The sequence below is a fragment of the Eleginops maclovinus genome, chromosome 3, assembly GCF_036324505.1.
Source record: "Eleginops maclovinus isolate JMC-PN-2008 ecotype Puerto Natales chromosome 3, JC_Emac_rtc_rv5, whole genome shotgun sequence".
Classification (NCBI taxonomy): Eukaryota; Metazoa; Chordata; class Actinopteri; order Perciformes; family Eleginopidae; genus Eleginops; species Eleginops maclovinus.
Window position 1 is genome coordinate 21,874,634 of NC_086351.1, and position 27,644 is coordinate 21,902,277.

General features: G+C 40.1%; 2 protein-coding genes and 1 long non-coding RNA gene across 7 annotated transcripts in view; 2 read left to right on the plus strand and 1 right to left on the minus strand.

Moving 5' to 3' along the window:
• The window catches only part of oxr1a (oxidation resistance 1a), a 163,748-nt gene extending 150,773 nt beyond the window's left edge, over window positions 1–12,975 (plus strand). For 4 of the 5 annotated variants that reach the window (XM_063879537.1, XM_063879536.1, XM_063879541.1 and 1 more), the window contains 7 exons: window positions 1,079–1,244; window positions 4,715–4,795; window positions 6,007–6,132; window positions 8,324–8,476; window positions 9,783–9,878; window positions 10,821–10,894; window positions 11,506–12,975. In XM_063879537.1, the coding sequence (XP_063735607.1) occupies window positions 1,079–1,244; window positions 4,715–4,795; window positions 6,007–6,132; window positions 8,324–8,476; window positions 9,783–9,878; window positions 10,821–10,894; window positions 11,506–11,641 (832 nt within the window). In that variant the 3' untranslated portion in view covers window positions 11,642–12,975. The remainder of the gene's footprint in view (window positions 1–1,078; window positions 1,245–4,714; window positions 4,796–6,006; window positions 6,133–8,323; window positions 8,477–9,782; window positions 9,879–10,820; window positions 10,895–11,505) is intronic. The other variant, XM_063879539.1, reaches the window with a different exon arrangement.
• Window positions 12,976–14,911: 1,936 nt separating this feature from the next.
• sqlea (squalene epoxidase a) lies at window positions 14,912–24,259 on the minus strand. Its single transcript, XM_063880411.1, has 11 exons — window positions 23,758–24,259; window positions 22,729–22,990; window positions 21,379–21,556; window positions 20,641–20,737; window positions 20,432–20,545; window positions 19,448–19,619; window positions 18,142–18,237; window positions 17,143–17,285; window positions 16,817–16,913; window positions 16,574–16,661; window positions 14,912–16,074 (listed from the first exon to the last, which is right to left on the minus strand). The coding sequence occupies exons 1-11, from the start codon at window positions 24,034–24,036 to the stop codon at window positions 15,882–15,884; spliced, it is 1,719 nt and encodes a 572-aa protein (XP_063736481.1). The 5' UTR covers window positions 24,037–24,259; the 3' UTR covers window positions 14,912–15,881.
• Window positions 24,260–26,271: 2,012 nt separating this feature from the next.
• LOC134861532 (uncharacterized) lies at window positions 26,272–27,591 on the plus strand. The gene is made up of 3 exons (XR_010165423.1): window positions 26,272–26,338; window positions 27,363–27,412; window positions 27,524–27,591. It is a non-coding gene; the product is annotated as an uncharacterized LOC134861532 (long non-coding RNA).
• Window positions 27,592–27,644: the final 53 nt, after the last annotated feature.

Below are 27,644 nucleotides of genomic sequence, written 5' to 3' on the forward strand. Positions count from 1 at the left end.
CACAACAAACTGAAATCGCTCTCACACAACATACTGAAATCGCTCTCACACAACATACTGAAATCGCTCTCACACAACAAACTGAAATCGCTCTCACACAACATACTGAAATCGCTCTCACACAACATACTGAAATCGCTCTCACACAACAAACTGAAATCGCTCTCACACAACATACTGAAATCGCTCTCACACAACATACTGAAATCGCTCTCACACAACAAACTGAAATCCTTCTCACACATCATACTGAAATTGCATTTCATGTGTGTGTGTGAGTGCGTTTCACATGTGTATATGAGAGGGTTTCACATGTATATGTGAATAACTTTGGATTTCGTATGTGTGTGTGAGAGCGTTTCATATGTGTGTGTGACAGTATTTCTGAATAATGTCCCTAATGGCTCCTCATAAGTTAGCATCTTGCCACTGAACATAGAGGAGCATTGAGCAGCTAAAGAGAAAAATATTTCTTCAGGATTTGGAGGGGACCAAAACGGAGCTAAAAGAGTGAATATTTGATTCTCTTGGGGTCCAGGAATAAGACTCCAATGAATGCTAATGTTGCTCTGTCTTTGTTTGATGTGTCAATATGAAACTGTTAGCTGATGAAACAACTTTATAATAATGTGATAATGTGTAAATGTTGTCTTTACAGCTTATTGTGCTGCCCACAAGGGAACACGATCAATGTATGCATGTTCAACTACATGTTGTTATAAGACTTTTGCTCCCAAATGTACCCCTCAAGTACTTTATTGATCCCAATTTGAGAAATGTTTGCGTTGCAGTAACATAAAGACAAGGCATTGTTCATTACAATAGAAATAAAATAGCAATAAAATAAACCCCAAAAAGTAGAAAATATGAATGTCCGACTAAAAATGTACACAAAATATAAAGCAGGATACTATATATACATTGAATGTGTAAGTAATGGAATATTAGATAAAATATAAATGTAAAATGTACAATGTGAGTTTAAGTCCAGTTATCCAAACTATTTATTCATACAACATCGCTATAGAATTTAAGAATCAAGTATTTTCTCTAAATGTCCCTGTGTTTCTTCCCTCAGATCAGACCACCTGTATGTGTTCTTCATGCAGTGGAGCCCGGACATGTATGGTGAGGGGGTCAGGGGAATGGGACAGGAGCCTGGGTTTAGGGTTGTCAAGAAGAATGAGGCGACAGAAACAGCTGTGGACGAGCCCATCACCGACCTCAATGTCAAGGAGTGGGAGGTAAGGTCTAGGCAGCTCCTGCTGCTCCCTTACTTTAAGTCAAACGTGTTGTGTTGTCTTAAGCCTCACAGACATGGATTAAATCTAGTTCTCCACTATGATTTATTCCATAACTGTGAAAGCAGATTGTCATGTGGTGTATTGTTAAGTTAATTGTTGTATTTTAAGTTCCATGTCATATAACTGTGTTGATTTGCTTTTATGATGCATAGTGCAAACGTGCTGATTTTAATTTTTAATTCATCAAAACTGTGTAGTTGTAAACCTTAGTTTTGTAATCTGCTTTTATATTGCCCTTTTATATACCACTTCATATTTCTTGATTTGATGGCAACTTTGTGTTTGAACTTGCTATCACATGTAAGTTGTGTGAGCACTTGCTTTGCTTGGAAATGTGCTTCTCTGAACTTCCAACCAAAGTGTTTTGCATGTTTGTGTAATTGTTTACTCTTCTCAGTTAGTGTTTTGTAGTTTTCATTATATGTTGTGTGACTGTCACTAGTGTTGGTCAGCATTCAGCAATATTTTTTGCAGAATGGCAAAAGACTTACACCATTACAGTTTGTTATCTTTGAAATCACCTAAACTCACGTGGTAGTGATGTGGGTTCAATCTGTCCTACTTTCTTGTTTAACTTACTTCTCCAAGTGTTTTCATTGCACATGAACAGAATGGGGAAGTAAGACTAGAAAGCATAGACAACAGATGTTCCTATATGTTCAGGACTGTTATTGGAAGCAGTTGCACCGCACTGTGAATAGGTTGTGGTCAGATTATTTACAGCCCTGTGGATAATGAAAATAAGGCATTCATTGTAGGAAGGAATTGATACGATGGAAGCAGTGGCAGGAATTTAAACTTTAATATAAATTAATGATGTAGGAAACAAAGTGGACTGATTTGTTTGTCATGTTCCATTGCGTTTAAATAAGTAAACCGGAACCTGCGTTTCTTGTTAGTCCTGTTGACATGCATGAATTTAAAGCAACACTAATTTTGCATGGTGCTTTAAGGACAAATAGGTGTGTTTTTATTCACAGAGTTTTGTTTAACTAATATATTTTTATTTGGAGAAAAAAAACAGACCCCTTTTTAAGCTTTTTAAGTTGTGTTTTAATTATCATTTGATTCGAACTTTTGTGTGATTTTTGGATATTGTCCTACAGAACTCATAGCTCGTGTGCTAGTAGTGCTACTGTTTCTTTAAATCCTCTCGGTTATGGGACGGGGGTCATCGTTTTTATCAACCAATAGGAAGCCGAGTTCCCTCCTATCCCGTGTTATTATTGGTTTTCAGCGATGTCACACAATTCATGTGTAGATGCCCCGTTGGGGAAAACATGTTTCTATTTCAGTCAAGCAAGCTGCCAGGCTTCATACCAACTCCGTCTTCTTGTCTCGGGGCTTTACTTGGATAACTTAAAGGATTTGTAATGTGACTTTCCAGCTTCAACCTCGCTCAGAAAGCAAGATATGTTTTCTAGGAGGGTGAAAGACCAAGAGAAGCGGCTGAGCCCTAAGTATTCTTGTGTATGTTCTTTATGTCTAGGTCATGTTTCCAGTCCTTGGTGATGTATTTTGTATGATGTTGTTGTTAGCAAACCGTGCTAGCCTGCTAGTAAAGCTAACTAGCCCGCTAGCCCTTTAGGCAGTATGTTGTAGGTCAGTGATTGATGTTGAACAAAGTGGCCACTATCCGACCACTATTTAGTAGTCAGGAAAGTGCTCTCATCGGTTGTTTCTCCTCTTGGCACGGTTTGATGCGAGGTGTGTGGCTCTGTCAGCTGTCTGAAAGTTTCCAGTGCAGGTGCCGGTTAAGAGGCAGCCCCGTCTTTCATTCACTAGTGTCTTTGACCTCACATACCATACATGTTTTACCAGGTATCATGTTTACTGTATAGCTCGCAATGTGTTAGTTAGGATGCTAACATGTGTGCTGTTTGACAGTTTTACATTTGCTGTTACTTCCAAATGCTGACATTATTTATGAGATTCATCTCTTAAGATAAATGGCATTTGAATCAAGTTGCAAAGTTTAGCATGCGGCTAGCTAACCCTTTTCCAGGGCACCAAAGCACTGAAGTGCCTTCAGCTGTAGGTGAAATGAGGCACACATGTATTTTTTATAAGGGCTGTGTTTTTACCCTATCCTCTACATTATTGAGTGCTGTCAAGAGGCAACTTGTTACAAAACAGTTATTTACACCAAAGGCCACAAAGTGAGCGAAATATAATCTTAGTTGCAAAAGGTAATTAAAGGCAATTTATGACATGTTTGCCCTGACAGTTAAATATTTCTTTAAATGTAAACCTGAGCAAATTATTATGACTCTCTACATGTATGGTATTTGTGAGTTTGTTTGTTTATCCTGTGCACAAGGCTTAAAATATCCTCCTGTACAGAGACACAGTGGACTAGTAAACGCCAACGTCCATTCAGTGGCAGAACAGAGGCAGCAGCTCTCGGTGGAGTTTGCAGCGTGGGGTGTTACTTTGTTGGAATGTATCCACGCTCACAGGTCATTGTGTTGGTCTGTCTGGGTTGTAGTTTTCTAGATTGTTGTTCCTGACAATTGGAGAAAGGGTTATTGTTCATGGACTTGGCAAGCATTGTTGCATCAATCGAACCTTGCTTATATTTTGTTGTTTTTTCTGTATTCCAGTATCAAGATCTTGTGGATTTTGAACTTAGCACTCTAAAAAATGTTTGGGTTGTTTTAGCATTTCTGTTCAGAAGACAGAGGTTTATCAATATTGCGTTTTGCTGGAGTTTTTTTTTAGTTCTTTTGTTTAAGATTACTTTTAGGATGACTGAGCATCTAGTGGTGGTGTCATTAAATTACACAAACATGCAAAATGACGGAGAGCTCTTAAATGCCCCATCCCCTTATCTTTATCTCAAAAGTGAACTTGTCAACAGTGGCCCTAAAGGTATACTTTACCCCAAAAATGAGCATTTGTATACCAATTACTCACCCCATGTAACCTTGAATTCTTTAAGAAAAAAATCCATGGTGAACAAAGAATCAAAATACAGAGAAAATGATTGATCAATGGAGATAAATGCAAGGCTTTTGCTGCAAGACTACTTCAGAACATCTTTTTACAAACTTGTCCATACCTCATGCAGCATAATCCAAGTCTGCTTTAACCAAAAAATGTTGTTGCAACTGTTTGTAAATGGATGTTTTGATATAGTATTGAAAAATGCGTCCACAGAGGATATGAAACTCAGGGTAACATGAGGAATGTAATTATATATATATATTTTTAAGTTATTTTGTGGGTGAGGTATCCCTTTAAGGCTTGGTTACAGTTCTTAACATTTCTAAAAAATGTACTTTAATAAAAGACTAATTTTAAGTTTGCACTACTTAAAAGTGCACTTATTCCTCAACCTTTTTTTCACTGGGCAGAGAAAGATCTGGTAGAGTTTTATGTTCCACTTGTCCCTGTTTTTGTACTACCAGGTAGTGTCTCTGACGGAGTACCACCGTCGGATCGATGCGCTAAACAGTGACGATCTGCGCTCGCTCTGCAAACGACTCCAGGTGCCCTGACCAGCCCTGTCTCTCTCTGCTCTGCCTGCTGCTGCCGCCTGCACCAGGACGGTCTCCCAGAGGCTGGAGTGGGCTGGAGCTGCTGCTGATGTTGCATACTAACCTCAACAACACCTGTTCATATTGCTTTAGTCTGAAGTAATGGATTGAGTAGGTTTTGTGAGTGCATGGATTCACAAACCTATAAGAAACCTGCTTTACAAGATCAATTGGGAATAACATCTCAAGCATTTGGCAGGAAGTCTTTTTATCAATCCATTACAGAAAACTGTGTTATGAGGTTTTGATGTAACAGCAGCCTTATCTCCATATGTCAGGCTTTCCGTCTTAAACTGGTTGTCATGGTGTTATGAGTGCTTCGGTATGGTTATAAGGTAGTTAATGCTAGCTGTCTGTGCGAGCTGTAGACATGCAGATTTTAAGTCACCGATAGCTGAGATAATTCCCTTTTTTCTATTAGAATATTATCTTTCAGAGTTTCCAGAGTATTGATGGACAAAGAGATAGTGTGTTGGTGACAGGGTGGAAGTAGGACTCCCTTAGGCTGAATGATGTTTCCAGAGAACAATGCAGGTAGGCGTGTTTGAATGAGGAGCGAAACATGAGAGCATCCCAGCTCCACAATCAGCCTCTGTTATCAAGAAAGATAAATAACCCAAACAGTCTGTTGGTCAGAGAAAATGTCAAACTGCAGGGTGCAAATTATTCATTGGGTTCATTTCCTATTCACTTTGCATTCTCCTCTCTCAGACACTGTTTCAGTGTTCTAGTTCGGCCCAACCAATCCTAGCTGTCTGGCATTTGAAAGTGGCAGGAAGATATTCAGCTGTCAACAAGTTGTTGGGATTATCACAGTGTTGCCAGCTAACATGCATTTAAATATTTGTGTTGTTAGATTTAAAATAGTACTCTTGTTGCTCAGGTTAGGCTATATTCTTTGCCATCATAGCCGTTCTCCTGTTAAGTTCCACATTTTTCCCAAGTAGAGTTTATCATGTATCACTTCAGAATCCAAGCCTACATATTGCCACTGACTCAGCATATCTGAGCCTAATACTGTTGCAGCTGACAGCCCAATTTAAGCGATCCAAAGTTGCAGTTGTATGTGAAATAGCTATAATTGAACCCAAGCTTTATGGAAGCTGGAGTGAAGCTCCCCTTTTCAGTGTGTATACCCACCTAACATTTATTTGTTCTTGTAGATCACCACCAAGGAGGAGGTGAACTGCAAGCAGGGCACATCCATCAAGTCCGAGCTGGAGCCAGAAACATTCAAACCAAACCTCAGAGAAGCCAGCGATCTCCTGGAGGCCGACCAGATAGAGAAGGTACACACCGCTGATGTATAGCATATCAATAATGTAACCACGTTGATCCAGTTTTAATCAGTTTTCACTCTGGTGCACGAACTGTGTATTATTCCGCTCGTAAAAAGTGCGCCTTTTTAAGATTTACATTTTCAGTATGGACCTGTATAATAATGTCATGTGATCTGTGGGTCACGCGGTTGTATGCTAACATGTAAACAGAGGATTGGTTGCTCATTTCACTTTCAAATTGGTAAGGAAATGAAGCCCTCTTTTCATTCAGCTCCCTTCGAGGATTATTTGCTTAGCATGTAGTTGGGGAAACAAATGTGTTCACTGCTGTAGTAACCATCATACACAAGCCTACCCAACAGTTTTTAGATGGAAGGAGTATTACAAACAGCGAAAAATAATATAATTAATGGACAGAACCATCAGCACACATACAGCTCTGGGAAAATGAAGAGACCACAACAATTTTTTCTTAAATCTTGATCTCTACATGTATGGCAGCCATTCCAATGTCTGTTGAATTCCAACACAGAGAAACATTGTCAGTAGTTTATAGAATACAATAAAAATGAAAATAAATCATTTAACTCAAAGACATGTCTATAAAATAATGAAACCACAGAAAATGATAATGCTGAAGTAGTGTCTTATTTATTTCCGCGACTGTATGACCTAAAGACTCTTACACCAGGCACAGAAGCCAATAAACTATGGAAGGAGGGAAAGTAAGACGGTGCAAAGGATGTATGATAAGAGACAGTTCACCCCATAATCTAAAACACTTTATCTTCTGATATTTATGAATCAGATTTGTTGAATGTTCGACATTCCTTCCTTCTCTCCATATAGTGGAACTAGATGGTACTCGTGTTGTGCTTACAGCTGCAAATAAGACATTTGTTCAACTCAACAGCAATGTCTCCTTTTAGAAATCCTGACCCAGTTGCTAAAGATAATCCATAGACCTTGTTCTATGTGGAGGAACTGTCTTGTTTTTATGGTATTACCACGCAGAATGAAGCATGCACCTGCTCATGGACGAGCGGCTTGTGCTTATGAGCAATCATGTCAACATAAATACATCTGAGCTATAATATTGCTTGCTCAAGCTCAGGAAAGCCTTTTGTTGATGCACACCTGATACTGTAGAAAGAAAATACTTCCCAATTGAAACTTAAACCCCCTAGAAGAAGAGACCTTTTGTCTAGATAGGAGCTGCCTGGTTTATTTGTCTGCTCCCAACACGCTCTGTGAATGATCTTGCATAACTTTGTTGCGATTTCTAGACCGGGACCTGCTGTTAAGATATTCAAATGTAATGGTTTTGGCACCGTGAATACCAGCAAGTGCCATCTTGTTCCATTATATTGGAAAGAATGCAGCAATCTTTGCAGCTCATATCTCTAACACTGCTCAAGACAAAACAAGTTAGATTGATAAGTTGGGGGTGATCTGTAAGTATTGCATCAGAGAAGAAGACATCTCGTGCCTAAAGTCTCACTTATTCTCAGGGCGAGGGCGTGACAAACACATGAACAGATTTTCTCCGGCACTAACCTTTATGTTGTTTTGAATAGTGGTGCACGCCCTGCAGGCATCGCAGGTTAGTGCACACACACCCACGCCCAAATGAGTCCCTATTGGCATATTGACCAATAGATTGCCAGTGTGCTTCTTCCTTTAATCTCCCTGAGGACGTGGCTCAGAGCAGAGGTGAGGCTCTGCTGGTTAAAGAGCGCTCCACCGCTGGAGGAAGTGCTGACAAACAAGAGACAACAAGCAAAGGGATGGAGGAGCTACTGTAAGGCGACCAGAACGTTAAAGGATCCACACGGAGGGAAACGGAGAGAGTTGTCTCTTTCTCTCCATGTTTTAGTCCTTGTCTGTTTTATCTGTCCATTAAAATGAAGCATACACCCCCCCCAGCGGCTTGCTCCGCTTAATCTCCCCGTGCGCCGCAGCTCTGTTAGTCCTTCAGTCAGGCAGCAGCGGGGCAGCTCTCTCAGGCAGAGGCCCCCCCCCCCCGAGACGCCGCTGTGTTCGGAGCCCCTGTTACTCTTCTCTAAACGCCGCGCAGTGTGAAAAGGTCGGCGCAGATGTAATTGAGCATCGGTGGCTGTGGCCTTTCCGTGTTTCATTTCCTTTCTCTCTTTCTTTTCTTTCTTTATCTTTATTATTCCACCCCCCCTCCTCTACACAGCTCGCCAGGAATCTCCCACCACGGACCATTGGGTACCCATGGACGCTGGCCTTTGGTACTTCAAAGCATGGCATGAGCATTAAGTCGCTGTACAGAGCCATGCAGGGCCAGGACACCCCCGTGCTCATGGTCATTAAGGACAGCGACGGCCAGGTAAGCTGCAAATACATCCCAGCAGGAGAGCACTGAGATAGAAGTGTACAGAGCCTCCTCCCAATGATCCATCGGAAACTAGCATCGCCCCATTGCCTTTATTATCTATTTGAGCTACTACACCTCTTATTTGACATTGTTTTTCACCATAAACACAAACTGGAGGACGTTTGCTCTCACACTTTGAATGAATGAGCTTCACCACTCAGACAGTTAGCGGGAGAGCGAGGGGAACGCACAACACTCACAGCAACATCCAGGGCTCTGCTCCAACAAATGACCTTTTGGGGTTTTTATTCTAGTAGTTTCCTTCTGAAAGACAGCAAAAAACGAGCATCTCCTCTGTCACCAGTGTGACTTTCATAGCCCTCTATAGGCCATTCATTGAAATACTTTGTGTTAGGGAATATTTTGCTTAGGTGTTTACACAGGTCAGCATTTTCTCCTCCTCTGTCTCTATTCCCATGGCATAGTTCTTTGGCCTTGGGGTTGCTGTACTCTCCCTTAAGGAGGGGCAGCTCCGGCGCTTTGTTGATGCCAGTTTCTGACCGAGCACAAGCTGACATGAGATAGTTAGTGTTCAGGGACGTCTAGAAGCTCTTCTTATCTGGAACGTAGCTTCCGTGACGTACATACTTTTTTCATGGACGACAGCTTTAGTTAGATTTAGGGTCCATATTTGTTTAGTCTCGCTGATGTACAATGTTGATGATACATTCTTGAACTGGTTAAAACCTCTACGGACTACGGAAGAGATCTTCAGAATCTGTCAGCTCATGGCTGCAGCGAGTGTCTTGTCAATTCTCCGGCCGTTAACTTCATAATAAAGCCTCAGTGTTTGCCATCAAAGTTCCTGCTCTCCCCATGTCTCTCTGAGTTTAGTCTCCATTGCTTCAGAAGTTTCCATCATGATTTGAAATCCAAAATTTCGAAGGGTGATTCTTATTGGAGAACATAACAATACCTTCAATTTGTTTCATTTTCATGTCGATAATCAAGGTCAATGAAGTTACCATATATGGTTACAGATGCAGAACTACAAGTTCATCACTAGGGGGAGTGTAAAATCATTTCTAATGATCTTCGCTGATTGGCTGGGAGAAAACCACATGCCTCTCGACCTCACTGAGTCAATATATAGATATAAGTCGAAGCGCTCCGAGCAGCTGCTCACAAACATTGTAGCGCTAAAGAAAAGATGCAGCGCTTCTTCTCGAGGCGATGGCAGCACTCTCCTCGTTGGAAACAGTTAAAGATGGCCCTTACATTTTTAATTGGTGTTATTCTTTGTGATTTGTTCCTCCAGGTGTTTGGTGCCTTGGCGTCCGAGCCCTTTAAAGTCAGTGATGGCTTCTATGGCACCGGGGAGACCTTCCTCTTCACCTTCAACCCAGAGTTTGAGGTATTTTCACTTTCTGTAGGAATTCAAAAACATATTTAAAGTTGGACATTTTAAAGTGCAGTTGTGTTTGTATACAGTGTCCTTTGTGATGTGTCCCTCAGCTCATCATTTTGAATCTGCGTGTCCATAACTCCAAATATTGTGTATTCAGCTGCAAAAGAGTACTTGTATTCCATTAGAAACATAGTTTTCTTCCAAAACAATAACGTTGTGTGGAAGTGAAAACACGTTTGAAAGGACTGGTTTATTGCAGACTGAACCCACCTGTATAGTGAGGGCATTAATACGGCAGGATAGACTCAAGGTTACACCATACAACATGTTCACAGTGAATACGGTCTTCTTCTACTCCCAGCCACGCTGTGATAAATATGTCTCTGTATATCTTTATACAATGTAAAGTGTTCTTTGAAAAGTTCTCCATAGCTTCAAATTTCAGAAGCATTGAGCGTTTTGTGACTGCATTTACACTGGAATACTTTCAGGCTGGAAGCTACACACTAACCCTCACCAGGGTCCTCTCCTGTTTCTAAAAACAAGAACTTATGCCACAAGAATTAGAAAAATGCTACATCTGCATAACAGGTTTACATGAAGGGGCTTTAATCCCGTCATCTATGAGAGTAGTTGCATTACCAAATGTATCTCTGGAAATAATGGTCAGATTGTCACTAAATTGTAGTTCAACTTCACACGTATGTACTAGTGTATAAACCGTGTTATATGCCTTGCACTATACTTGAGTATAAATCGCAGCAGTGGTAGCAGTCTGAGATGAGGTGTGTCTATTATCTGTAGCTGAATCATCAGATTCCTGGACCATGCCTTTGACAACATTGGTGTGTCCTGCTCTCATCAGGAGAACCCCCCCGTACAGACATTATTAGATGCTGTAAACATGACATGACGTTTCTCCTAATGTGTCTCTGTTGTGTTTGACAGGTGTTCAAATGGACAGGAGACAACATGTTCTTCATGAAGGGAGATATGGACTCCTTAGCTTTTGGTGGAGGAAGGTGAGGAATACTACACAGAGACATAATTCAGTTTGAACTAAAGCTGTTAATACAAATACAAATAATAAAATATTTCAAAGACTCATTGGAGAGGATAGATCATTGAGATTAACACACAAGCTATTCATTTAACTGCTGAAAATAAATACCAGGGTCCTTTTTCCTCTCTCTATACAGCTGGAAACAGGTGAGATGGAAGCAAAAAAAAGACATAAAGCTAATTTAGCATGACCTGCTAACACACAACATGTCCATGTTTAAAGTGCAAGAGAGGAACTTACCTTAAATTTAAAAAATGTGTGTTTAGTATTTAGAGCATGGAGTATGTCAGCCTTGGTGGCCGGAATTAGTATTGCAACAACAAACAAATAAATAAATAAATCTCTTTTTTCATCTGCTTTTAAATCCTTAAGGCAGTAGAAAACACTTTTTAGATCAGACTGATCGAATAAACCTCCACATTATTTCCTCACCCACCTCTCAGGGTATCTGTATGAAAATGATTTTCATTGCTTCAAACCGTTTATTTCTCAAGAGAAATGCTCTAAAGAATGTAGCCTTTTGGATAACTGTGTGACCCCCCAGCTAACGACGTGTCTCCCCTCCCTCAGTGGGGAGTTCGGCCTGTGGCTGGACGGAGACCTGTACCACGGCCGGAGTCACTCCTGTAAAACATTTGGGAACCCCATGCTGTCGAAAAAGGAGGATTTCTATGTTCAGGACATAGAGATCTGGGCTTTTGAATAACTCAACAGTGCACCACAGGAAAAAAAAAAAAAAAGGAAGTCCTGCAAAAGGGCAGAGCAAGGAGCCCCCTCCTCCTTTAGAACAATGGCAACGCCCCAAACCTGACTGCACATCACCGGGCCCCCGGAGGAAGCCAGCTACCGGGTGCTTGTTGTGCGTTACTACTGCAGTTGTTACGGAGCTTCTTTTTCTTTGTGAAGAATTACCTTTGTGTGTATATTGTTCCAGCCTTGTGCGGCGTCTTTGCAGAGTAGGGGGAGTGTGTAGAGGACCGCGAGGAGAGGGAGAGGGCCTTGAGGAGGAGCATTAGAACTCCTGTTGGTGGCTGAGGTTTGGGACTGCTGCGAGAACAGAACTGCTCTACTCATCCAGATCGTGTATCTGAATGTCACAGAACCTCAAGGAGCCCCCTGAACACACCCCACAACACACACACACACACACACACACACACACACACACACACACACACACACACACACACACACACACACACACACACACACACACACACACACACACACACACACACACACTACTCACTGTGCTGTCAGGGACCCAGATAGGAAGCTGAACACATTCCATTACTCCTGGTGATGGCGGTACCATTTAAATCAAACTACTCATCAGCAGCAGGATGTGATGACACTCAGCTCAGAGAGGATTTGCTGTGTGAGGGGGGGGTGTTAGTCTTTTTTCCAGTGCAGTTTTGGGTTGTCTTTTGAGGCTCAACTATAGAGTATTGTGTATTGTAGTCCTCCTGTTGTTCACTGTCATAGCACACCATCTGAAAGCACATAGCTATAATCAGACCACCATGTCGTGACGTTCCGTTCAGTGGGTGTAGTGTGAGTCCAGCTGACGCCGGCTGTACTGTTCGTAGACAGTAACGTGTTGCAATAGATTTGTGGAATATGCAAAATAACTGTCCTGTGACCTCAAATACCCGCGGGGGAGGGGGAGGGGGAAAGCACGGCACTTTAGCCGCCGCCCGTTGCTATTTCGCGAGACACACCTGTAAAGCTTTTACGTCTTGATACATGGTCGCTTTTCCGGTGGGGGGGGGGTCATTTGAAAAGCCCGAGACGTGGTTAACTGTTTTACATGCATATATGACAATTATATATTGGTATATATGATTATATAGGGATTTATATAATCATATATATTTAGCTGTTAAGTGTGACAGTGATCTATTTGTGCTGATATTTCAGCTGTTACAATATTATGTATATTACCCTGTACATTAATGTTCAAACAGTAGATTTGTTCCTAATATATATATATATATATATATATATATATATATATATATATATATATATATATATATATATATAATACATACATATATATATATATATATATATTATATATATATATATATATATATATATATATATATATATATATGTATTCTATATATATATATATATATATGTATTCATATATATATATATGTATATATATATTTTCATACATATATATATATATATATATTTATTTATAAATATATATATATATATATATAAATATATATATATATATTTATATATATATATATATTTATATAATAAAGTGTGGATTGGTGGGTTGCTTCTAGCACTTTAATCTGGTGTAAAGCGTCAGGCCAGGCTCCTATATTCTCTTAGCGGTAGCTGTACAGTACTTTTTTTGTTTAGATCTTTAAGATGTTAACTGTTAGTAGAAGCTTGCTGCTACCAATATCAATAAGAGTATGCCCTAATGCTCTGTGTGTCTAATGAGGAGGATTACTCTGAGGCAGGAAGGGGAGGGGGGGGGGTTCTCTGCTCGTTGGCTGTCAGGTGAGTGGCTGGCTGCAGGTAGGTATGCTGGCAAGGTGAAGGGAAGTGTGTACAGTATGTGTCCCTCCGCCGAGGAGCGTCCCCCCCCCCCCTTTCTGGTCTTCCACACCAGTATTTGTGTCCTTGTGGAGAGTCACAAAGAGTAATATGGATAATTCTTCCGATTATTTCACCAGATTACAATGTATCAGTGATGTATAAATAACAATAAAGCTGAATTAATTGTTGTAACCTGGGAGAAGACTGAGTCTGTGATGTTTCTTTTTTTAGATTTATTTGCTTTGTTTTACACATCTTAAATCCTTAAGTGTTAAATGGAAACACGTGGATACTAAATGGAATCACAAACCCCTGAAACTGATAAAAAAGATCAATAATATGTTTGTTTTTTGAATAAGCTGTTAAGTGTTGTTAGGAGTCTGCTGCTCTGGAGGTTTTATTACATTTCCAGGTGATCAACTGCTTACACATCTTTTTAATTACCTAACTGGGCTGGTGCTTCGAATTTAAGCAATAATGAAAACTACAAAAGATGTATCCGCAGAGCAAATTAATTGAGAGATATGTGTCAAAGTACATTTTATAGCAAAACATTTATCGTAGAACTTTATGATAGCTACTATTTTTTTTTTGCGGCACCATTTAAAGCCTTTTTATATGAGTGTATTTCTTTGATTTATAAACAGTGAAACACTCCGGATACGTCCTAAAGCATAGTGTGCAGAAAATGTTGCATTAGCTTTTCTACTTGATAGCTGATCCTGGTTTAAAGTGTACATTCAGCACAGATAGAACCTGTACATTTGGCCAGTTCTCTCTTGAATCCAGGATACCACCCCTCTATATCCTCCAGTTAAATAACAGGAAACATACGAAGCCTTGCTGTGGTCGTTAAGTTTATCATACAATAATCAGATTTTACTCAAGTGACCTTAATGTTTCTGAAGAAGAAATGCTAACTCATCAACATGGATCAGCATTATCTTCAGTATTATAAACACTTCTTTTTGTAAAAGGGTTAAACTATATTGAGTGCTGGTAAAAAAAAAAGCAGTTTGCAAACGAGACCTTTTTGAAGTCTAAAGCAGCTGAAGTAACAGGATTTTTATTTGTGTAAGAAGTTACCTCCACTCGATCACTGGTTGAACGCTACATCTATTAAGGTTTACAAACTAAGTCTTTTTGTGTTTCTGTTGTGCGTTATTTGACGGAAACTCTTCCAATCTCCACAGTTCATCAGTCCAGATGATATTGACCGGCCATGGTGCTGACAGAAATCCTTCCGCTGTGACTGAGCGCCATCTGGTGGATGTTTTAATGTAGTGTATTGAATTTAAAGTTACAAACTGGTATAAAATCATAGATTTCAGTTATTGCATTAACACAAATAACTAATCACACAAATAATCAAAGTGTGCTGTTATAAAAAATAAAAGTAAAAATCTTGTCTATCAGAGATGTTTTATTTCACGGCCCACCAAGCCCAACACAGGCACAGGTAAACACAACAGTGCAGGTGTTGATCTGTCAGGAGTCTGTCAGCTCAGGATGAACGTCTCCTGAGCATCATCCGCTGACTCGGTCCTGATGTGAGCAACGTTCCTTTCATCCCAGGTCCTCGTCAAATTCAAACTTCCCCCCCAGGCACGCTGCGTCAGCACTTAACTGACATCCAGCGAGAGTAAAATAGTGCCGGGATCATTCTCGAGTTCTGGGATTATGGTTTCGCCAGCTGCACTGTCGGCATATTTTAGTTTGGGACCCGAAATGGGTTAGGAAAAGTCCCTTATGTAAAAAGCAACAGCATCAGGAAGGCAGGAAGTGATTATCACATGTGTGATTTGAACAAATATATAACATATATTTTCATCAACAAAACAAGGCTGAAAACAAACTTTGTATTAACTTGAATAAGATCATTCAGAAAGCCTGTTTTATAATAAGTGCTTCTGATCTTTAATGATGCATTCTTGTTATAAATGATCACCATTACACAAGGATTCATATATAAAGTGCGGCCCTAATTAGCTCAGCAGGAAAAGTGGCTCTATTGCAAAATCAATATGCAATTCAGACGCCGTGTTTAACATAGTGGTTCTGTTGCAGAATAATCCCACAGTGTTAAATATGCAGTGTAATTCAGGCTGTGAGATAACACACTGTATTGTCATTTGCAGCATATAGTGCAAACTGTGGGTGGGCTCCAACAGGCCTACACTGAGGCAATGTTGAACAATATGTCCAAACTGAAACAAAGCATTAAGCAGGACATTGAGGCGATGACATCTCCAGTAAGGCAAGGGCATATGGTAGAAAATCCTGAATAGTAAAAGCACAGTTTAATACAACAAAAATCCCTTTTGTCAGCCATTTCTGAGAAGACTGAGTTTGGACTCTCTGTCTCCAGATGCTCCTCAGTACACCAGGTACTTGAATTCAGAGTAGATGAGCGGAAACATGACGAGGCAGGCTCGGTACAGGATGGCTCCGCTCTTGAATATAGCTCGAGGTTTGGTGCTCCACGGCTCTGTCTTGAAGTTGAAGTAGATTGCGTACAGTGCCACGGCGAAGAAGTGTCCAATAAGGTTCATGGGTTTAGGTGTCAACCTGTTAAAAAGAATCACAATGTCACTGAATATCTTGTGTTTCTCGTGTATTTAAAAGGACAGTTTGGGTATACACTTGCCAAAACATTGAAGGATAAATGTATAATATAATATAAAATGCTGCAAACTAATTAGCTTGGCACAAGCAGTTAGCGATTACTGCTAACTGGTCCCAGGTTTAACCACATAACCCCGTTATAAAACCACATGTATCATTTTAACAGTTAAATAAGTTACTGCAAAATAATTGAGCTTTAATTAAGCTTAGATACGTAGTGTTCCTGAAGTCCTGTCATCGATTGTAGTTAGAAATAGGAATAGAAATGTATGAGCTTCTAATGTGCTGATGTGGAATTTGTCCATTGCAGAGTAACTACTGTTTGCATTTGTAGTGTTAAGCTAAGCTAGTTTTCTCTGGTTTTATATTTGGACTACAGTCGTGTGGTCTTCTCCTCAAACTTCTTTCAAAAGGTATAAATATTCACTTCACCCATGCTTACACTGAAAGGAGTCCGATAGGCCCGTTAATGCACTCTCCTCCCAGCTTGAAGTACTGGAAGCAGGCTTTTCTCAGCTCATGAAGAGACTCTGAAACAGGAACATAATGAGAATCGAAATGAAAATAAATGTTATTTGAATTTATTGCGTATTATGCCTTTGTATTCAATGCAAGAATAATCATTTGTGATCCCCTGTCATTTTTTTCAATGTGTAATAAGATGCGGAGACAGGCAGAGACTCACCGTTTGTGGCTGCAAACAACTCGTACAGGGCCTGGGCCAACACATTCACCACGAAAGAATGTGATGACTTGCGTTTCCAGTGGAATGTTTTCTTTGCCTATTGAGGAATGGAAAAAAAGCGATGTAATAATGCACACTGGTCTGCAGTCGCTCGCCTACACCACAGGGAATAACAGCACGGCAGAAGTGATGCAGCAGATGCTCTAAATATAGCTTGCTGTCACACACCTACACAACCCTTTGGTTGTTATTATGGTATATATTACACATTAGGGAAACATTGAGTTGTTGGCATGATAATGATCAGGACTAGTCTCTGTGGTCACCTGCAGCATTGCCTTGTCGTCATACAGATCGGGGATGTTGCTGAGCAGACTCCTCCAGATGCCAACGTCGTTAAGAGCAACGCTCATCCCTCCCCCCGTCAGAGGGTGCCTCATGTTGTAAGCGTCGCCCAGGAGAAGAACGCCTGCAAACGACAGACTGCTGTTTGTCATTGTGTCTTTTTTTCCTCTGAGCATATTGTAATAACAAAATCCTCCAATTAGTGCCAAACACGTGATGTCTCTCTGCGCCCATATTAAAGATGTTCTGACAATTCAAACCTTTGGAGAGTGTTTAAATGTGTCATCTCTCATTACACCAATAAAGACCAATAATGTTAAAACGGCAATCCAACGCCCACATGCATATATTATCCATTTAAATGAAAGGAACAGTCCAACATTTCTCATGTGCGCTACAAGCTAATGTAGGCTGCTAGTTAGTGTAGCCTAGCCTGGATTCAGGGAGTAAAGTATACTTTGTAAGTGCAGTATTTAACACATTCTACTTTTCTATATTTAAAAAAAATGTTGTTGATATAAATTGTTATCTTTAACAAGTAATATTCCTTTGGAAAGAGGCAGGTTAGCTCTTTCCATTTCTAAAGCTAGGCCAAGATAACTGGCTGCTGCTTATAGCTTCATATTTGCAGTACAGATTAAAGTAAATTGATTTTCTCATCTTACTTGAAGGAGGAAGTATTATTCCAGTAAATACAAGTATTGCTAAAGTATCAGGTAAAGTACAAAACATTTTTAAAAAACAAAGTAGTGATAACAGCTCAAAGGACTTTGAGAGCATGCATTTACAGGATAATTGTACCTTAAACTGACTAATTGCAGAACAAGGAAATCTCTTTAATCTGTTTCATCAGATAGTTATGACCAAAGCCATGCACTACTTTCCCTGAGTGCCTCATAATGTACCCAAGCCGATACCAGCTCAATAGATTCCCCTTTCAGCCATATCTAACAACATGGCAGTCAATAGCACTTCAGTACCTGGCTTGTTGACAGGAGAGGGAGGCAGGAAGCTGGCAGGCATGGACCTGAGGCGGTCGTTCTGTAGTGCCACCATGAAGGGCTCCTTTAGATGCTCTGAGGGAGACAGAGAAAAGGCGTCCATCACTCAGCTGGCTCCGTGGATTAAAACCCAAATGTGCACGCTGGGCACATGCACAAAAAAAACCTTTTCCTCATTTTTTTATGTTTCAGTGAAACTGACTCCACCATTTCATCTGGACCTCTGTCAAGGTTACCAGATGCTTTGATATGGACGCTTTGATATTTCTGAATAGCAGGGCGCACCATGAATGTCAAAGTGTAGCTTCCAACAGCACAGGCAGCAGGCTGGATATATTCCTACCCACCACCCCATCTGGCATCCCTGCCATTATTCCAAACCATTCATCACCTTACAGGGGTTCTTACTCAGGCCAAAGGATGTATTCATTAGAAATAATTACACAGGAATAAAACCTCAGAGGCGTTTATCTAAGGCTACGTGCCCACGACAACGCTCTGAAGCAAAAACGCAGATGTCCGTTTTTCCCCTCCACAATTTATCTGCGTTTATCTGCGTTCTCACGAGCGTTTTGGGGGTGGATATCTGTCTATCCATGGGAACAGGGAAAACGTATAAAACTCATAATACTCGCAGTTTGCCGATGAAGTAAGCACGCCCCGGACGTAGGTGGCAGTAGCAACAATACCAAATGCCTGTTTTGTGGCTACTTCCTCCGCGTCAGTTAGAAGAAAATGGCGAAGCGCGGCGGCAATAACAGTACGCCTAGTTCAAACTTTGTTTGGACAGATGAGGAGGTCCAGTTGCTGCTAAACACAACTTTAAACAACTTCGTCGTGTCTCCTCCTCCGGTGCGTCAATAATGTCCAATATCCGTTGGTATCGTCTCCTATGGTCTAAATGACTCTCGGTAAAGAGTCTCGCCATTTGTTGGCCTGCATGCATACCATTCAACGCGGCTACTGCTACACGTTCATCCATGTTTATCAAAGGGCAGGCTCAAATTTGGCGCTAGAACGTCACTTCCAGATGCCTGTGCAAAAAAAAAAACCTGTGCAAAAAACGCACTTCTGCGTTTTGAACTGTTCCTACGGCGACGAGAGACTGGAACGTTTTCAAGATCTCCACTTTGAGGGGCGTTTGCGTTTTCTCCGTTTTCAACTCCTAAAAACGCCGTCGCCGTGTGCACGATAGGCACATCTGTCGAAATGTTCTACGTTTATCTGTCGTTACCGTTGTCGTGGGCACGGGGCCTAAATAAAGTTACTCTCATCTGTCTTTTACCTGGCAGCTGAGGGTATATGTTCTCTGCCATGTACTCTGAGAGATTGCGAGGCATCTCCCCCCTGATGTCCACCAGCACTCTGGTGTGAGAGGAGGAGATCTGGTAGACGAGCACCGGGCTCGGGTTGGCCAGCACCAGCTCAGCATGGTGGGCTTTAAACTGGGGACAGTCCTGGAGGAGTAAAAACACATTTAAATATCCAGTTTTAATCAAAACTTAAGAGACATTTTATTTCATTTGAGATGAGGTTCTTTAAATTAGTAGGAATTAGTTTGTAAGATCTGTACAGATTTGATTTGATTACATTTCAAAGAGGCCATATTATGCTTTGAGGGTTACCCATTCCTGAAGTGTGTTCTATAGGTTTGTGTGCATGTAAATGGTCTGCAAAGGCTAAAATCCCTTTGTTCCCTCCAGACGGAGTTTCTCTCCCACAAATGCCCCCCTGCCTGGAACGCCTCCATTGGAATCCTTTGTTCACTTCTGTAGCATAGTGACATCACTGTGTGACAATGGCGCATCTATTGGCTAGCGTTTGGACACATTGTGCGTGATAGGCTAAGGGATGGGACATTTGACCACTCACAACAGAGCCGGCCAGCTAACCAATCAGAGCAGACTAGGCTCTGGTTTCAGACAGAGGGTGAAAAGAGGTGCTGCAGCCCAGGCAGTATGAGAAAAATAAAGAGCTTTTTGAACATTAAAGCATGGAGACATGTCCCAGTAGAGACACAAAATGCAATTATGAACCTGAAAATGAGCATAATATGACCCCTTTAAATTGAATGTGTCTTTCAGAACTGCTATTAAGCATTTCTAGTCAATTTAGAACAATTTAGGTTGCAACACTCATTTTTATTATCGATGAATTTGCATTTTACTTTCTCAATTAATTGATGAAAACATTAGTACGTAAAATAGCTGAATATATTGAAAAACATATAAGGACATTTCAGATAGCAGCATCCCTGGCTGGTGTTTACCTTCATAAGACATCCCACAAAGTGAGAGGAGGTTTGAGCTTTCCCAGAGACCAGACTCTTTCTGAATTTGGAGAAGCAGCCATCGGCCACCACAGTCAGCGCTGCGTGGATTTCCTGCAGGACACACAATCATACTGTCATCAAACACACTCTGTAGACCATGCAGTATTTCTTTCCACTGGGGGGGTTGAAAAGTTTCCTCTTCTCACCTTGATGTCTCCGGTTTCTTTATCTTTGAACTGGACTCCGGTTACACAGCCGTCCTCTTCCAGCAGAGTGGTCACGGTGCCTTCTAGCATTGTGACACTGGGGGGCGCAATAGGGCAGTTAGAGACGTTACAGCATTGGTAACATGGAGAGAAAATGCTATTGGAACAAAATAAATCCATATTTATGGGCTAAATGAAATTTGATTGTTAAGCAAGAGCCAGAGCAAGCACTGATATTTGCATGTAATAGACCTTTGTATTAAAATGAACCTGAAATAATTATATATAAACACCTGATACCTTTCATCTCATTAGGACTGAGTGTTATTAAGTCCATGTTGTCCATTCACAGAAGAAATAATTCATCTGGAACCCGTATGAAAAGTAACACCCCCCAGATTTACTTGTCATGAAGTCATTTCCTTAGAAATTGAAATGTTGACCAAAAGTCAAAACAATTCGACAAAATCAAATACATCCGAACTCACAGTCTACATACTACCTTTATCTAGAGTTACGAGGATGATCAAAAGACAGGTTGAAAGCTCTAAAAAAAGCAAGTCATTTGATCCTGAGTTATGATTTCTTGGTTGAACTTATTATGTAAATTCAGTTTATACAACTGAAAAAAATGGCCGCATGGGAACAATAATTATACTTCTGTTTCTTCCAACTCACCCCAGAAACCATGTCCTCCTATCAGACGGTTTAAAACTTTGTCATATGGACTGTACTCACTTTGGCTGGGCCATGGCGCTCCTCCTCAGGCCCATGATGAAGCGACCGTGATGGAAAGCTCGTCCGCAGTGGATGCTGTCCTTCCCTTGAGGGTAGGGTATCTCCACCTCTGTGCTGCTCTCCATGTCGTGGATCACATAGCCGTTCACCTGATGGGCATCCAGACCCTCCACCGAACCTGGGGCAAACACACGCAACAGGTCAGTGTGATATTCACACACTCTGTTTACATGCAGTGTATGACTCAGTGAGTACATGATGGGTTACTGAATGTGCCTAACTAAATGGGCACAGACCCAGGGGCCAAAAATGTCAGGGGGCCCCTGACCTTCACCTGCAAAATGTCACTAAAACAGACACGCACCGAGTAAACTAAAAATTGAACATTTGGGGAGGTGGTGGGGGCCTCTAGCACGTCTGTAATCGAGAACATTTCTCATAATCTCCATCAAATGGAAACACTATATGTATTTTAATTCAACACACCCATTTTCCACAAATCCAGCTGACACATTTGTCTATACCAACAGGTAACTGGAATAATTGAAAATAATATTTTATGCCATGATTGGGGATGGGTTCTTTTAAGGTATAATGTATAACAGAAAAAATAAGAATAAAAACAGTAAAAAAGTGTTAATGTTTTTTTAAAATATGGTAGAGGAAATTGTAATCACACAACCTACACTTGTATTTGTTTATAGTTCACATTGATTATTTAAACCATTTGATCACAAATATCAGCCTAGTTCCAGAGATTTGTTTTGGATGTGAGGTTTTGAGGAACGTTTTCCATTTAAAAAAAAACAGGTGTGTGAAATATCAGAAAGGCACTTTTGATTAGGTAAAATAGTAACTATTACATACCTATATGCTCATAAAACTGTAATTATCACAAAGTATGAAATCTAGGCTACATGTAGACACTGTAAATAGAAGCAGGTGAGAATAAGTAGCAAATTGTCTACAACATATTTAGGACTGAACAAAGCATCAGAGTAAAGGTTCAGAAATCATCTGATCTGCTTTACACTAACACACACTAACCGTCACCACATTCTGATTCAGACATTCCTCACTCTGATTGGTGCACAGAAATATGTGACCTCACCTTTTCCAGCTGAGCCCTGCCCACATCACACCAGTGAGAAGAGCACATAGAACTCAAAACACAGAAACCTCTCATCCGAAGTAAACTTTGAATAGTGTGACTGTAGTGCAAGTAGTTCTTGTTTTTAGGGCCTTACATAGGAACTAACATAATTATGCCATAAAAACGGACTCTGAGGCAGAGGTTCCTGCTCACTTGTACATCACAGTGTATTTGTAGGTGACGAACATTCCACTGACCCTCGAGGCCCAGCTCTTTGAGGGCCCTGAAACCTCCGGGCTGCAGCAGCTCCCCCACTATCCTGTCCGGCTCCTTCAGGTCCCTCTCCACCAGCGTCACCCTCCGTCCATCCTTGGCTAAGACAGCGGCCATCGCTGAGCCCAGGACCCCTGCACCCACTATCACCAAATCTGGCTCCAGGGCCTCTGAGGAACCACTGTCTGAGGCACTCTGTGAGGCAGATGACTCTTCTGCTTCTACTCTTTTCCTTGTTCTGCGGCTCTGGAAACAATGGAGGGGAGTTTATTACACACAGTGTAAAGTCCAAACTGAGTTGGACTGTAAGGCAAACAGTGGGACATGCTACATATTTTATACTTCGTCAGATAACCAGAAATGGATAAAGTACGCAGATCCTTTATTAACGTAATATTAGAAAAACTATGGTCTTAAAAGTAAAAAGTACTCCACATGTGGATTTGTAGTTTTTTAATGTTATATTACTACAGAATATAATGTTAGTCTGTTTTTTCCACCAACAAATACGCGTACAAGCATGTTAATGTTGTGTTTTGTCAAAAGGGAGCCAAACAGAAATACATTGTGAAATACTGGGTTTATTATAGCAATGTATCATAGGATATAAGCATATATATATATATATATACATGTTTGTAGCTAGTAAATATGAGTGTTAACGTAATGTATTAGAATAAAAAGAATAATATTTGCCTTTTGTGAAAGTAGCACAAATTGTAATAAATATGTTTTAATGTATAGTTACATTCCCTCACTGCAAGTAACTAGCTATGTCTCTATAATTTTAGGTACAGTACTGGATATACAAAAATAAATAAACATTTTAGACTTTAGTTCAGAAATTCTTCAATGCAATAAAAATACATAGGATAAAATATATTGCTCAGTCATAAATAATAATAAGTATAACAAATTACTTCAGTGAAATGGAAAGCAACATTTTTTAAAATCCGTCTGTCTTCCTTTGTTGTCTGTCATGATAAGGCTAATATCCACATACGTTTTCTTACCTTTTTTAAGTTGTTTTCTGCGTTTTCGCTCCTTTGTGTTGAAGTTTGAGGGACTACATTGTTCAGAACAGGAACACAAGACAGCAGTCTCAGAGGAAAATGCAACACCTGAGAGACCCTGAGTTTGTGGCTGTGGAAATACCTGACATACGCCAGCAGCAGCCCCACTGCCAGAAACAAAGCTGCAGCCATCACAAGCTCTTTGTGAGCGTAAGAAAACACAGTGTTGAATTTTTTGTAAAGGTACGTTAAACTGGCTATTCCCAGGAAGGTCCACATCTTTAAGGATTGAAAAAGAAAGTATAGAAAAAAAATTAGGGCTGGGGAAGAACTCCTGAGAAACAGGTTTTAGAAACAGGTTTTGTTTAGGCTGACAGAAGTTCCCCATGCATTAACAAGTATCCTTCATGTTGTTTCTCAGGGTGCCCACCACAAACGTCAGCAAACCCAAAATAAAAAGATAGCTTTGTAACTTGCACAGACAGACGGAGGGATGCTGCTGAATATTTTATGACAATGAGAAACACGCACGACTTCGGATTCGGTGGTTTCACATCCCGCCTCCTCCATAATTCAGCCCGCAAATCAGGAGCGACGAGACAGTGAGCAGAGCTCGCGCTATCTGCCTATTGGACAGCCGCGCCGGTACTGGCCCTCCCACTGGCCTGTGATTGGACAGTTGGCTGGCAGGATGGTAGTATGATGTGATGTCAGTTGTGAGGTGCCACTGTTTCATTTAGCTTACATACAGCAGAGGACCTGCTCCAAAGATCGTTTATATTTGACACGATAAATCACTCTGGCGTAAACCTGCATCATGCTCTGTATCACCTTCTCCATCCAGATACGTTATTATGACAACTTCAGGTGTAAACTCTGTGACAAAAAGGCAATATTTAGCCCAGTTACAACACACAATCTTCAAATTATACATGTTAGAGTGTATGTGAGCGTACTGTTGTGTGCACTTACAAAATATCCAGTTTTGGTACCAGAATAACGTTTTTATGTGTAAATATGTCAAATAAATGCGTCCAAAATGTACATGGATATAAACAACATCGAAATTAAATATTATTAAGAAAAACATGTAAGAAATGTTCATGCTAATGGAATAAAGGGTTAGCTTGTAAAACCCATAAATAATTAAGATGGGCTATAGAGGGGTATATTATGAGCCTTGTGCAAACATACTGTAGGATAAAAGCCCACAAAATAACCGTAAGTTAATTATTAATTAATTAGGAATGTAGGCCAAATTCCCAAATTATTAATAGTTACTAACTGACACAAAATACACAATGTACATGTGCTCAATATCACATCTTCATCAATCCTTGGATGTACCGTACAAATGGCATAATAATACAATTTTAAAAAATAAGTATTGACTAAATAATGTTTGTTATTTCCTTATTGTTTTTTATTCATTCATATTCAATTAAACCTTTGACATTGATTTTAAAAGTGATTGACTATACCATTTTCAATTTCAATGACAAAATGTGTACTTCTTTATATTTGCATTTTTGCATTTCTTTCCTTTTTAGTTCAATTAAAGCAGCCTTTAGGTACATAGAGAATATAAAAAACTGTTCATGATTGTACTTTTCAACAATAGTTTTTAAGTTTGTTTTTTAAATTGTAGTTTCTCATTGGACTTAAATTTGAGAAGCTTGAGATGTGTTATAACCCTTTGATTAACTGTGGAGGTTTGAATGGGTTATACGAATGAATTTGACTGAAAGCTATCAACATTTCATCTTTTTCTGCAGGATCTCAGGCAGGAGCAGCAAGAACTTCAAGAAAAACTGAAGAAGAGACATGAGAAGCAGATTTTGTAATTACGATTAACCTAGTCTGAGTGCAATTCATTGTATGGGCTGATATTGATGTCGACCATCTTGGAGCCAAGCTAACTGCAATAGCAGAGGTTTGTGTAAAGGTTCACTGTTTTCTCACACCTTCCTGTCTTTGGTTTGATAGAGCTGCAGAGAAGGCACCATCAACATCAACAGAAAGACTGCAACATTGGTCTTCAGCTTTGGTAAACACAATATCCAAACACTGTTATGAAACACATTTAACCGTCAGTGTGACTGACATCCAACACATAACAGCTTCATTTTACCAATGCCGTCATTTATTTGTATTATTAGGTATTTCTGAATTTGCTGCTAAAGACCGACCCCTTCTCGTTGGATTTAAAATTGAGAAGCTTGACAACTTAGTGTCTCAATTGTATTTTATTATTAAATGCTATCTAATATACATTAGATGCCAGCATTCTTACATTTAATCTGTTTCAGCAGGATCTCCTTCAGGAACAGCAAAAACTTCAAGTGGAACTGAACAAAAGCCAGCCGATACTGTAATTATTATTATCCCAGTCTGAGTGTAGTTCATTTCATGGGTTTATATTAATCTTGACCATCTTGTAGCCAGGCTTAATGAGCAGATGTTTGTGCAAAGTATTTTGTATTTTCTCACATGTGCTTGTTTTTGGTTTGATAGATCTGCACAGAAGGCCTCATCAACATCAACATCAACAGAAACACTGCAACATGGGTCTTTAGCTAAGGTAAATATAATATCCAAACACTGATATGAAACACGTACAGCCATGCTAGGACTGGCATCAAACACATAACAGTTTCATTTCACCAGCTATACTTCCATAAGTAGAAATAATTCCACATTTTGATTAATACGTATGTTTGCTTTCTTCAAAACCTTTAGAGGAGAAATGTAATACCAACTCATCTCAGGGTAGTGGCTAAAGTGTCAGAGTATGGCCTCCACTTTACATTTTTCCAAGTGGATTTATTTTTATTGGTGAATCGTTTCAGAAATGAAAAGTAAATAATGCTTATAGTTTAGCTAAGCTTTTTGCTAACAGCAAAGTCATGGCTGCTGCACTGGTTAGCCTACCTCTGAGTCAAACTGCTACAGTACTCCTGAGGAGGAGAATAAATGTTGCAAATAGGCTTAATGTGTCACTGATAGACTAAGTTTTAAAAATAAGTAGAGAAACCATGCCAATGGTATTCTTATACTAACCATAGCCACAGCCGTTAACCTTGCTTTCCAGTGTTAGCTAACATATTGAGATACGTTTTCTGTCTCAACTTACGCCTCGCTTTCTTAAAGAGTTATATAAAAGATTAATACCACTTATGAGGACTCTCTCATAAATATGCAGCTGGAGCCGCTTAGCTTACATGAAGACTACAGCCAAAGTCTTGGTGCCACCATAATGTTGACCAGAAATACAATAGACTTATGTTTTGAGCTTTTTCCTGGCAAGGAAATCAAGTTTTCTTAAGGATTAAAATTTAAGATGAAAGTTGAGAGAAAACTTGTTTATAAGATGTAGATTTTAGAGGTGATGGTAGGCAGACGTTGTTACCACAGAGAGAAGCTTGCCGTTTCCTTTGTGCTAAGCTAAGCTAACCAGCTTCAGCTTTAAAACTAGCTGACAGACATAGAATTATTCTTCTTTTATCTAAATCTAATGAGTGTACAAGCATGTTTCTTTATTGTTAATAAAACATGCGGGCCTACTTCCAAGATATATATACTGAAGCTCTCTGTTCTGATTATAGGATGAGGAAGATGAAGGGCGCAATGATGAGAGGTCCCCAAAGAATGACAAGTAAGCTAGCTTTCCTTCACACAACACACTCAAACATTAAATAAATAGCTAATCAAAAACTAAAACATTTCCTATCCTGTACTCATTTTTGAATTATGTGTTTGTGTTTAGATGTTGGAACTTCCTGTGGGAAGTGGTGAAGGCAGCAAGACACTTTACCCTCTGTGTCCTCCTTCCTGTCGGCATCGTGGTCTCAATGGCGCCTCTCTGCAACCTTCCAGCCTCTGACTGC